Source organism: Cricetulus griseus, chromosome 3, assembly GCF_003668045.3.
Source record: "Cricetulus griseus strain 17A/GY chromosome 3, alternate assembly CriGri-PICRH-1.0, whole genome shotgun sequence".
NCBI lineage: Eukaryota > Metazoa > Chordata > Mammalia > Rodentia > Cricetidae > Cricetulus > Cricetulus griseus.
Window position 1 is genome coordinate 56852568 of NC_048596.1, and position 12836 is coordinate 56865403.

Consider the following 12836-nt stretch of genomic DNA (forward strand, 5'->3'; position numbering starts at 1 on the left):
TGTAACCAGGAACACTGCTTTTCATTCATTAGGGCATCCATGGATTTGGAGGCCTGAGTCCTGCTTGCTCTAGGACTTAGGAAGTGTTCTCAGAATTGAAATGCATTTTACAGGTGCCCAGTCATTATAAGAGAACATTCATAGAAGCTGTTTATTGTTTTCTAGGACCAGCTTGTCCTGAATATTGAAGCCCTGAGGACTGAGCTGGACCAGATGAGACTGAGAGGCCCTTCACTTCATCACGGGTATGGTGGTTACAAATGGGCAAGTTTTGAGCCCAAGGGCTTGTTGCTGTCTCTGTGGGCAGCACAATGGAGCTTCAGAAAATGGGAAGAAGTTCCTTGGTATTTGGATATGCTGACTGAAGTGCCCAGTGGAGGGGACAGAATAGAGAGTGGAAGAACAGGCTCCACAGAGTAGTCACATGACAGCTATTCAGAATCTGTTGCTTGTGGATTTAATGCTGCATTTTGGAACTAAGTCGTGAAAGGACTTTTCATTGCTGCTGTAGGGTGACTTAGCTCCTGAGAGGGTCATAGCACTTATTGCACAGCCCTAAAGCATTCTTCTTTATCTTTTCTTGTAGAAGCAGTTGTCATTGGGTCTTACTCTTCTGTTTTTGTTGTTGTTTGTTTGTTTGTTTGTTTGTTTCTTATGAGAGTTGATCTTCAGTAGAAGTTACTGAGGGAGTCACCTGGTGACAGACACTATTGGGTAGTGGAAAGACTTCCTCTTGGAACAGGCACGGAGACAGTGTAGGGCCTGTGCAGATGCCTCTGCACTCAGTTTGAGGTGAGCTAGGCCTCCTGCAGCCTCTCTTAATCTGGCCTACTTCACATCAGGAAAGGTGCCCCTACAGAACCAGGAACCTTTAATGCAAATCCAGAGGGCAAGGTGGGTCACTGCACTAGGAAAGACAAAAAGGGCCATGGGGACAGAGCAGTCATGGCCAAAGTGATGGAGAGAGGCAAGTACCATCACTGTGGCAACAGCAGACCTGCTATTGGGAGCTAGTAAGCAGCACTGTAAAGTCTTGCTCTCTTTTTAGACAAATGTATTTTAGTTTTAATCATGTGTGTGTGTGTGTGTATTTTGTGTGTACATGTGTAAGTAAGTGTGTGTTTGCACGCGTGCGCATGGGCGCGCGCAATGCAGTGCAGTAAGTACCCGTAGAAGCCAGAAGGCGGCACTGGATCTCCTGGAGCTAGAGTTTTGGGCAGTTCTGAGCACCTGATAATGGGTGTTGGGGATTGAATTTAGGTTTTCTGCTCTTAACCGCTGAGTCATCTTTCTTTTGTAGCCCAGATAGGCCTCAAATTCTTGATCCTCTCATCTTTCCCAAGTGCCCGGATTCAAGCATGTGCCATCACAGCTGGCTAATGTGTGACTTTGTTCAACAGGGAGTTTTAGATGTGAAAGGGAGGAAAGGTGTTGAAGGGGGCTTAATATGGAGGAAGTGTGCCCATATTTGGGTAGCAGTTCAGGTGACAGGAGAGGATTATGGCTCTGGGAACTCCACTGTCTTCCCCTATGGCCTTGAGACATAGGGTAGAACAGAGAGGAGCTGGCTTGTTTGCAGGGGTGAGTCCCTGCCCTGGGTAGAAGGAATTCAGACACAGAGCAGCTGGTGGGTCTACTGACTAGTTTCACAGGACTTGACAGTGAGGTCAGTCATATTGCTGTGATTTATCCCACTGAGTGGAGAGAGATGAGGAGTGGACTTGGGGAGGGTAAGCTTGAAAACAACATGAAGAGTACGAGGGTTGACAGCTCTCGGATCCCAGAGCTGCCTGCAATTAACAGAGAGCTATACTCAGCTCCTCAGCTTAGAATTCTTACTGGAACCATGCTGAGACAACAGGTTCCTTAGGAATCAGAGGTAGGGAAGTGGGAGAGAAGTAGAGTTAGAAAGGAAGCCATGAATCTCATGTCTTTAAAACGTGGAGAAGATGAGGGGTCAGTGATGCCAAAGGGGATGAGTCGGCAAGTCCCACTGATCCTGTGTGCAGTTTTCCTGAGCTATCTGGGACTCCTGTGCATAGATCTTTGCCCTTGGCTTCTGATGGAGTTCTGGAGTGAGGGCATGTACCTTCTTTCCCAGAAAGTTTTAGGGGTAGCACTGGGAGGAGGGGAGCATTAAATGCTGAGGTTGAGCTCCTGCTGCTCTGCTTCCTCTCTACACTTTGGCTGTAGGAACAGCCAGTGGTCAGATCCTCCTTGGTTGCTCAGTCTTGTCCCCTTTTCTAGAGATATACTTCAGTCTAGGGTGTGAAGCTCTGTGACTATCTGTGTTAAGCTGTATTAAGCCCTAGCTTCTAGTTCCTCCCAGAAGTGCTGTGACCAATAGCTTGAACTTGGCCACAGAGCAGGTGATGGCAACAGGTAGTGCCTGAGTGTGCACTTGGAAGAGCCTCTCAAATGGGCCTCAGGTGTTCAAACCTTGCCTCCTCCCATTGTAGTAGTTGAGTGGTTTTTCTGGCCAGGACTGGGTAGCTGAGAGCTCTTGGGCAGGTTCAAGGGGACCCTCCTCAGAGACCTTTCCAGCTTGACACTTTACCTTCCTTTTGATACCCACCTTTTCCCATGTTTCAGCCGACCCCATTTGGGCAGCGTCCCGGACTTCAGGTTCCCTGTGGCAGACGGGCATGTGGATGCTTACAGCACCAGTGCAGTGTTGCGGCGCCCCCAGAAGGGCCGGCTGGCAGCGCTGCGGGACGAGCCCTCCAAGGCAAGGCCTCCGCTTGCGGAACGTCACCTGTTCCTCTTGGACAGACTCTCGGTCTCCTTCTTCCCCCATGTTCCTTTCCTTGGCTTTTCTGGCTAAGAGCTTGCTTTTAGGGTATGCTTGCTTTTTGGTTTTAGTTCTTTCTTTAAGAACAGAATTTTTAATAAAATATCCTTTAAGTTAATGCTAATTGGTATGTACTTGAAATAGTAAATAAAAAATGTCAATGATGCCAGGTGTAGTGGCACAGCACACACCTGTAATCCTAGTACTCAAAGAGGCTGAGGCAGCAGGCTTGCCATGAATTCAAGAGTAGTTTGAAGCTACAAGCAGTGAGCAGTACAGTAGTCTGTACCTAGCTAGCTCTGTGGCGGGTACCATGAAGTTCTGTGCTGATGGTATGGCTACGGGCAGTTCATGGGCCCTGGGATTTAGGAGCAGCATGACTGAGGGCCTTAGGTGCTTGTAGATAGGGAAGGCTTGGCAGTGTGGGCCAGAATTTTCAAGCCCTTGCTGACTGACCTGCATGGACTCTTTGGGGTCCTTGTGGTATGTATGCTGCTGGCTCTCTTCAGAGCTCACATTTGAAGAAATCCAGGAGGAAGTCCAGGTCCTTCACTACCTGGTCTGGGAAGCCACATGCCTTTTTATCAGTTATATTCCCTCCATTCCTGTGAGTCATTGTGGTTTGTTCCCATATGGAGACCATTGAATTGTCTTCCACTTGGAGAGAGGGGTATATTTTCAAATCACTGCAGTATGCCAAGGATAAGAAGCAGGAGGCAGTTAGGTACCATGGATACCTGACTCTAGAGTTACAGTGTTACAGGCTAGGAGAATGATAAGCCAGGAGGGCTGGGGCCTGGGGCCAGCTGAATAGCCTATCCAGGGAGGACAGCAGCCAAGCCTGAGCCTATGGGAGCTGACCAGCTCTGCTCGCTTTGAGTACTCTGCCCACTTTGAGTGAGCCCTTGGGAGTGGGAAGAAGGGCAGAAACAGATGGCAGTTGTTGGAGAGGTTTTGCTGATGGACAAGGAAGTAGGGTGGCAGAATGTTGTGGTTTTTATCTGTGGTTTCAAGATGAGGGATGGAGATGCTGTCTTACCTGAGGAGATGAGGGTGCCACTGGTAGGAAGTCTGGGTGGAAGCCATAGCAGGTGTAGTGCCTCTGGAGGAAAGGAAGGCATGAGCCCTGACCTTCAATCCACAGAGAGGGAGGGAGTGTAGCAGCTGGAAGGGGAGGGGTAAGGAGGGGATTCATTAACCACCAGGAGGATTTAACACTGGCTGCTATGGGCAGTGTTCACAATAGGGGTCTCTTCTGTATAGTCCTTTCCCCTGGAAACTGCACCAGGGACCACTGGCTATGTTCACATGCCTGCTTTGCTTTCCTCCTCTGGCTTTTTTTTGGTGCTTGTCTGTACCAGGCTTGGGAAGCTCACACCCACTGCATCATTCCATGGCAGTTGAGCATATCCCTTCATGTGCCCCTAGGCTTCCTTTTCAATTTCCATCAAAGTGGGTGACCTGAGTGTAGATGTGGAATGTCCCAGGCATTTCTATCACAGTGTGTGTGCTTGCTCTCTCACCATGAGACAGGCTCAGCCTGTGCCCCAGCTGGCCCCCAAATCTAGACCCATCTCTGTATCCTCCTTCTAGGTGCTTCCATTACAGGTGTGTTCCTCAGGGCTCACCCTGTCTGTCAGGTGCTTCTTGTTTAGCAGCAGCTCAGGTGCATGAGCATCTTCCTAAAGCCTTGGTTTGCAGTAAGACTGCTCACATTTCTAATAGCAGCCTTCCCTACCCTTTGAGTGCTTGCTGTTACTTTTATCTACTGAGACATAGTGTTCTTGTTGGTAGGTGCAGACCCTCAACGAACAGGATTGGGAACGGGCCCAACAAGCCAGCGTCTTGGCAAATGTGGCACAGGCATTTGAGAGTGATGTGGATGTGTCTGATGGCGAAGATGACAGAGATACTCTGCTTAGCTCAGTTGATCTGCTGTCACCCAGTGGGCAAGCTGATGCGCAGACACTGGCCATGATGCTTCAGGAACAGCTGGATGCCATCAATAAAGAGATCAGGTATATATATGTACATATTTGGTGTGTAAGAGACACAAGGAAGCCGGGCGTTGGTGGCGCACACCTTTAGTCCCAGCACTCGGGAGGCAGAGGCAGGCGGATCTCTGTGAATTCGAGACCAGCCTGGTCTATAAGAGTTAGTTCCAGGACAGCCTCCAAAGACACAGAGAAACCCTGTCTTTAAAAAAAAAAAAAAAGAGAGAGAGAGAGAGAGAGGGAGAGAGAGAGACACACAAGGATAGTAGGAACCAGGAGGCAATGGCATGCATCTGTCATCCCAGCTCTTGGAAGGTGGAGGCAGCAGGAGGAGTAGTTAGTTCACAGCCAGACTAGACTATAAACAATTTTAAGGCCAGCCTGGACTACATGGAACCCTGTTTCAAAATAAGAGCAACAAAAAGAAAGTGGAAGGAGATGAGACTGGAGTGGATATTGTGAAGGTGTGAGGGTGGAAGGAAGGGGACAGGGAGATGACCAGAGACTAGAGTAGATGCTGTACAGGTGTGAAGGTGTTATAATGAGGCCTAGTGTGTTGTACACTTTGAAAACTCAAGAGATGAGTCTTGCAGTTCACTTTTTCATGGGAAAGCATGGTATAGGTGGGATCAACATCCCCGTTACAGCCCCCCACAGCAGAGCACTTGGGCTTCTGAGATAGTCTTTACCTCTGACAGCCTGGCCACCTCTCTACACTATACTAGGGGAGGTGAAACTCTTCCATCCCTTCATAAATAGAGAAACTGGGCCCAAATCACTCCCCTGCTACCCAGAGCTATTCCTGGAAGGCCAGACAAGACATGCAAGGTGCTGTTGTGTAAGTTGAAGTGGTGATTTGATCATGCTGTGGACAAGAAGCAGTGGGTTTCCTTCCTTCCATCATCCAGTGCTTAGCATACCTTTGTCTGTGTTAAGAGTGAGCACAGGAACATTCTAGCTGTTAGTGGAGGGAGACAGTAGTGCTAACATCACCAGCATTCTGCTGTTAGCTACAGGGTCTCCTGGTGTAGCCTTCGTTGGTCTTGAAGGCACCTTCCTCCCACTGTAGCCTCCAGCTTCTGGGCTCACATATAAGAAGACCCCTACCCCCAGCCAGACTTGGCTTGTTCTGCTTGCACACATAGGGCTTCCTGATGAAATAAAACCAACTGCTCTTGTTTGCATTTTAGGCTGATACAAGAAGAGAAGGAGAATACAGAGCAGCGGGCAGAGGAGATTGAGAGCAGAGTGGGCAGTGGAAGCTTGGATAATCTTGGTCGTTTTAGATCAATGAGCTCCATCCCCGCCTACCCTGCTTCCTCGATTGCTGGCTCTTCTCCTCCAGGCAGTGGTCGGTCCACACCGAGAAGGGTCCCTCACAGTCCAGCCCGGGAGGTGGACAGGCTGGGTGTCATGACTCTGGTAAGTGGGCCTTTTCTACTTCAGCCTACTGGTGAAGGGTTACACATGGAAGTCACATCTTCATCCAAGAGGTTCCAGAAGGGGTGGAGACAGAGGCAGGTGATTTCTTTTGAGTCTAGCCTGGTCTACATAGTGAATCGGGTTAGCCAGGACTATATAGTGAAACCCTGTCTTTTTTTTTTTTTAAGTTAACTAGTATTTAGTCAACAATGCAAATTAATTATAATACTTAGATGACCAAACCAGCATGTTACACTTAATTATGGGGTGCTAGGCAGGGGTCTGGTGCAAGCCAGAAGGGGCTATGCTTCCTGTTTGAACAGAAATGACTGGAGAGGTGTTGTAGCATGTGGGAAGACATGCAGGGAGCCTGGGGTGGAGGCCAATGGTGGGATGAGCACTGCTTAGCCTGTGCCAGGCTTGGCTTCCATCTTCAGAAATTTAAAAAAAAAAAAAAAAAAAAAAAAAAAAGTATGAAGGAGTCCCTTAGCCCTCACAGCAGGGGTGTCTCTAAGCTCAGAGTCACAAGGGCCACTCAGGAGACCTGTGGATTACGAGCTGAAAGAGATGGGCATCTTGACTGGTTAGCTTGGGAGCACTTTTGTCTCAGAAATTCTATGCCCCAAGTGTGTGGATCTCAGAATTTCTAGTGACTGTTGAGGATTTAGCATGTGATTGATCCTAAGAGCCTACATACTAAACTTGGACTCAGTCTATATCCTAGCTACCCTGCCATGCTGCATCTCTTTTGCTGCTGCTTTCATTTGTAGTTTCCATGACGCTGGCAGTGGGCATGTAACTAATTCAGTGGAATCATTTTAATGAGCTGTTGAATAGTATAGTCTCTTGTATTTTGATGCACTGTGTAATACCTGTCATTAGTGCAGGGGGTAAGGTCCTAACTTTCATGGCATGGTCTGTGGCTTCATCCTCCTTCCAAACACTTTGTAGGAATAGCTGTGTGTTTTTCTCAGCTTAAGACTGACTTACTGCTGTCAGTCTACTTCTGCCTGATCCCCATCCCAGATCCCTGTCTGTCTGCCCATCTGACACCTTATGCTGTGACAGCCCCACCCCCCAAGCACCCAAGTGTACATCTGCAGTATGCTTGAGGAATGCATTGTTGTTGGCCGGTGGTGGCACATACCTTTAATCCCAGCATTTTGGAGGCAGAGGCAGGCACATCTCTGTGAATTCGAGGCCAGCCTGGTCTACAGATTGAGTTCCAGGACAGCCAAAGCTATGTAGAGAGGTCCTCTCTCAAACAAAAAAAAATGTAATTGTTGGCTCTTTTTCATGTTAAGAATGCATTCTCTGTTACTTGTGTTTCCTGCATGTGGACACAGGGAGGAAAGTCTGTGATTCTACAAGGGAGTGTCCTGTATGTCCAGGTGACCTACCTTGTGTGGTACTGATGGAAGCCCAGACACAGCCCCTTCTGGTTCTGGTGTCACTCGGCTTTCAGCTACCTGCTGACAGACTTGCTGTCTTTGATAAACTCTTACATTTAATACTGTGCACACTGTAAGGCCTAGAGGCTCTCCCTGTAACCCCACTAGGTTTTCTTGGAGCTTTTCACAGGAGCAGGGAGAGTTGCTCTTACTGCCTTAAACAATCAGCTTATTTTTGAAAAGTTTTAAATCAAATTCTAGGTAAGGATTTTAGGTTAATATCCAGTAGGTTGTTAACTCAAGGCTGGTTTGACTTTATAATAGATAATGTAACAGCTCCTGATGGAGTTCTTAAATTCCAGTGTGTTTACAACTAGCAACAGAGAGGCTGGTTTCGAGTGAGGGTCATTAGAGTCCTTTCTTACAAGGAATGCTGGGTTTTAATGCATTGCCTGTGTTGAAACTCAGTCTTAACTAAGTGTTGCCTCCTGGGAAATCTGCATACTTTTTAACTGTCTTGAGAATGTTTATTTCCAGTGTTGTTTCCTCTCAGTGTTCAACCTGTGCGTGTCCTGGCCCTGCTTATCAATTGTCTCACTGTTCCTTGAGTCTTTTCCCCAATGTGTACAGTAAACCTGCTCTCTCTCTCGTTTCTTCACATGCATCTGTCAGCCTAGTGACTTAAGGAAGCACCGGAGACAGGTAAATCACATGTTGACCCTTATACACTCTGTATCTCCATGAGTGACACAACTACTGTAATGTGATGAGAAGTAACTGATATTTCCCAGCAGTGTTTAGTTTGACCCTGCATGTCATGTTGATGGTCATGTGGGAAGCCTGTCCCTGAAATACTGGGGCAGAAGCATCTGTGTCTAATTATTGCATGCTTTTCTGTTGTTCAGAATTGAGAACAAGAGTTCCTGAGGCAGAGTTGCAGGGGTGCGCTCTGGGGAAGGCTGGGGCTGATGCACAGTGCACTCATCCCCATGCCCACCATGGGCCTACTGTGTGACCAAGGCATTGTCTTTTTATTTATTCTTAACAATTTTGTTTCTTTGAGACAAGGTCTTTCTCTATAGCTCAGACTGTCCTGGAACTTGCTGGATGGCCTAGGACAGCCTTGAACTCACACTAGTCCTCTTGCCTCAGCTTCCCAAGCACTGGAACCATTGTCTTAAACTCTTGCATGCATCCGTGTGGGATACAGGTCACCGCAGTTACTCCATTTATCAGTGTGGAAGCTGAAGCTTCTGTCTCATGGTGTTGGGTTACAGGTGTGTGTTCAGGCCTGCCTTAGTTCAAAAGCTGAGCTGGTGGTCACTTTTTTTTTTTCTTTTCTTTTCTTCCCCCAAGACAGGGTTTTTCTGTGGCTTTGGAGGCTGTCCTGGAACTAGCTCTTGTAGACCAGGCTGGTTTCGAACTCACTGAGATCCACCTACCTCTGCCTTTTCAGTGCTGGGATCAAAGGCATGCACTATCAACGCCTGGCTGCTGGTGGTCACTTTGCTCCTGGGCCTTTTACCAGCTGCCCTGATTCCCTGACAGTACCTAGAAATTGGTACAAGTGCAGCATGTTGGGCAGAGTTGGGAAGAGCTGGCAGTAGGTGTTTTGGTGGTTGACTTAGACATGCTACCTATTATCTTCCATGCTCCAGCCCAGGAGCCCTGCCCTGTCAACCTTCCTTGCTGGCTGCACTGGAGCAGTCATGGCTTCCATCCCCACCTGCCACTGATGAATTTGCCAATGAGTGTTGCCATGTTGGTGCTGTGGTTGGTTGCCTTCTCTTTTAAGTTAAAAAAAAAAAAAAAAGTGACTCACCTGTTCTGCTCAAACAGTGCTTATGCCATGCACAACAGGAAAGTCATGAGTTCCAGGACAGACTGGAATACAAAGTAGGACTTACCTCTCAATACTCAACCAAATGAACAGTGCTACTCAAGTTGGCAACAGTGGACTTGCCTCAGTGACACAAGTCCTCAGTTACCCCGCACACTGTTCTGTTCAGCTCCGCTGGCTAGTGTCAGTGAGGACACAGTATGTGAACCACACTCCATTCCAGTACGGTGACCTGGTCTACAGAGCCAGACATGGGCTGGATACTGCACTATGGTGTACCCCACTCCACCTTTAATATCACTGGCAAGCTAAGGTGACTTTTCTACTTGGTAACATTGAAGAGTCTTAAATTTAGTAGGGGTCCTAGTGCCATCCCTTCCTGAAGGAGCATAGAGGGACCACCCGGGATCTCTGTCAGGACTTGGGAGCTGTTGTGAGTGAGGCTCTGTTAAGAGCATGATAGCATCCCCATCATGTGGATTGCTCCTGAGCTCACTTCTTGGGTTTGTGTTTAAGTAATGATTCCATTTTTAAAATGTCAACATTTCCTCCAAAGTTTCTAGCCATGGTGGCTTTGGGGTGGAGGTAATGGAACCTTGACCTCCCACATGCTGAGCATGTGTCCTTCAGAGCCTAGTCCAGGTGCATGATGCCTGCTGCTGGTCTGAGATCATCTTAGACAGGGAGATGCAGAGTGTATCTGCTGCTGGCTAGTGAATGTCCTCAGCTGTCTTCAGCTCAACCTGGCCCCGAGCGGATGGGGCTATAGTGGGACCAGTGCTCCTCAGTACCATTCCAGCTGCCAGTCTTGTGCATGTAGATGCTTGCCGTACTTCATGAAATCTATCTAACTTGATTTAGAACCATACTGCCAGTGGAAGGCATCCTCTATAAGATAAGTCTTAGAACATATATATATTTATGATCATTAAGACTGAGCTAACAGATGAGAATCCTAGTCATTGGCCAAGCAGCTTTGTACCTAATATGTCTCTGTTTTATTTTGTCCATCCACATGATGGGCAGAACTCGGGCAGCTGGCGGAAAGATTTATCGTAACACAAGACAGTGCAGGTGTCTCCATAGAACCCAAAATGGGGTGAAGCTATTTACTGCTGTGGACCCTCCGTCCCATGTCCTTTAGTTTATACGTATGGCCATCTTAATGGCATGTGCAGCATTATTCTTAAACTGCATTCATGTCTCCACATATAGTCTGCAGTGCAAATACCCAGAAATGTAGCCATGCACATGGGTGTGGCTTATGGTCTCTAGCTGTTCTGTGTGTTCCCAACCCTCAGACAGGAATGTGCTGACTACTTTCTAGGGAAGATTCTGCCTCCCCAGTGTTCCCACAGAGTGGCCCGAGGTTCCTGGTCAGTGAGAGCTGGTTGGCTTGTTGTGTTGGTGAGGTCGCAGTTGATAGCATGGATCAGGTCTTGGCTGCCTTGTTGGGCATTGGCCTCTGATGTGCCTAGACTTCAGGGAGAAGTTGTCAGTGTTCTGTGCCTGCCTGCTTCATATCTTTCCCAGGGAGGTGAGCTCTGAATCACATTGCTCTATGCTGTTTGGATCCTTTCTGGACAGTAGTCTTCAAGATGGTGTGAACTAAAATGCAGCCTTGTAGCCAGGCACAGTGGAGCCACCTGTAACCCTAGCACTGGGGAGGCAGAGGTAGTGCACTCACAAGGTCTCATTTCAGAACAAAACCACAAACAAACAAACAAACAAAAAATGTGTCTTTTTGTGCTAGCAGAGAATGAATAGCTAATAGATCTTTAAGTACACTGTTCATTGTTATTGCTTCTATCTTGCCCTCAGTTGCCAGCTTCCAGAGAAGAGGTACGAGACGACAAGACGACAATAAAATGTGAAACCTCTCCCCCCTCCTCCCCGAGGCCCCTGCGCTTAGACAGGCTGCACAAGGGCGCACTGCACACAGTCAGCCATGAGGACATCAGGGACCTGAGGAAGTAAGGAGCAGGGCTGAGGACAGCAGCCCCTGTGTGGAGCTGTGTTTGTCTGGGGTTTAAGAATATTTATCTTCTTATATATGGAATATATGGAATAGAAGAATATATGGAAAAGAAGACAGATTTTAAAGAGTTTCGGGTTATTCAGTTTAAGTTAACTGACATTGCCTCAGGTAGTTTCCAGCAGAAGGCCCTGTCTGGGGAACATTGCAAAGAATGGTGCTCTAGGACCTCACACCTTGTTCATATACAGGCACCTGTGTGGTTCTAGATGGTGCCACTCCATCGACTAAAAGAAAAAGTATCAGCTCAAGACCCCCAAGACTGAGTGCTCAGCATTAAGGAGACTTATTTGCTCCAGATGGATGGGGGCAAGGAATAAGAGACAAACACAGGAGACAGAGGACACGGGAGAAGGGGAAGAAGGAACAAGGGAAAGGGGGCAGGGGCTTTTGTCCTGGAGTAGGGACAAAGAACTGCCTCTGGTTAGATAGGAAACTGATGTGGTACACAGGAAAATGGCAGTTTATAAAGGTACAAGGGGAAACCTCATGTTAGGATGAGGTGTTTAATTTTAATTGGGCATGTTAATTAGGTGAACCAAAGAGGGATTTTGATTGCTGGACTTTAATACTTTGATAGCTAGACTTTGGTAGTCGGCCTCAGGAGCAAGAAGGGCCAAATACGGGAATAGACCTTGGTGGCTAGCTTTGGGAATGTAATATGATGGTTTTTAGCAAGGCAGAGGGAATGGTAGAGAAAGGCAAGGCCTGCCAGAGTCATGCTCGCCACACCTGAGCTAGCCAGAGTCCCTTCACTGACAGCCTGGCTTCTCATATTCTCTTGCCTTCTTGGATCTCCAAGTTGCTGGGCAGTTTGTGTTTTTAATGCTTCCTGTCAGGAACTCAAGAGCCTGTTTGGTTGCTGTGATAGTCATTGCATGACCATTAGTGGAGTTTCTGTGCTGTCCTGAGCAGGGTTGGGAGGGCACTTGAATAGTAGCCCTAACCCAGCTCTGCAGGTAGTAAGCATTGTTCTTGACCAGCAGTTGATCCCTGATCTCTTTTCTGCTGCTGCCTCCTGGCCTGCAAACAACTCTCTCACTGACTGAGCCTAGACCTCCCCTGCCAGCCAGTTGGAGTCCAGCCTCCTCTTGAAAGAGGAACGACAAGTCCTAGAGAAGCTGGACTTTCAGAACCAGGCTTCCTTCTGAGCATCCTTGGCAGCCTTTGTCATTGCCCAGCATACTGTGAGAAACTTGGTGAATCATAGGAACTCTCAAGAGCAGTTGTTAAAAATGTAGTGTCTTGTCTGGCTTGGGTGTGGTGACTCATGTCTTTATAAGCCTAATGTTTTCAAGGCTGAGGCAGGGTTGTCATGAGTTCTAGACCAGCCTAACCTAGAGTGAGAGCCTATCTCAAAAAC

At 47.8% G+C, this 12836-nt stretch overlaps 1 protein-coding gene across 6 annotated transcripts in view; it reads left to right on the forward strand.

The window, feature by feature from the left end:
- The window catches only part of Ppfia1 (PTPRF interacting protein alpha 1), an 84981-nt gene that overhangs the window by 49468 nt on the left and 22677 nt on the right, over window positions 1-12836 (forward strand). For all 6 annotated transcript variants that reach the window (XM_027408806.2, XM_027408805.2, XM_027408808.2 and 3 more), the window contains exons 13-17: window positions 166-245; window positions 2593-2728; window positions 4586-4809; window positions 5976-6207; window positions 11260-11411. In XM_027408806.2, coding sequence (XP_027264607.1) covers window positions 166-245; window positions 2593-2728; window positions 4586-4809; window positions 5976-6207; window positions 11260-11411 — 824 coding nt within the window. The remainder of the gene's footprint in view (window positions 1-165; window positions 246-2592; window positions 2729-4585; window positions 4810-5975; window positions 6208-11259; window positions 11412-12836) is intronic.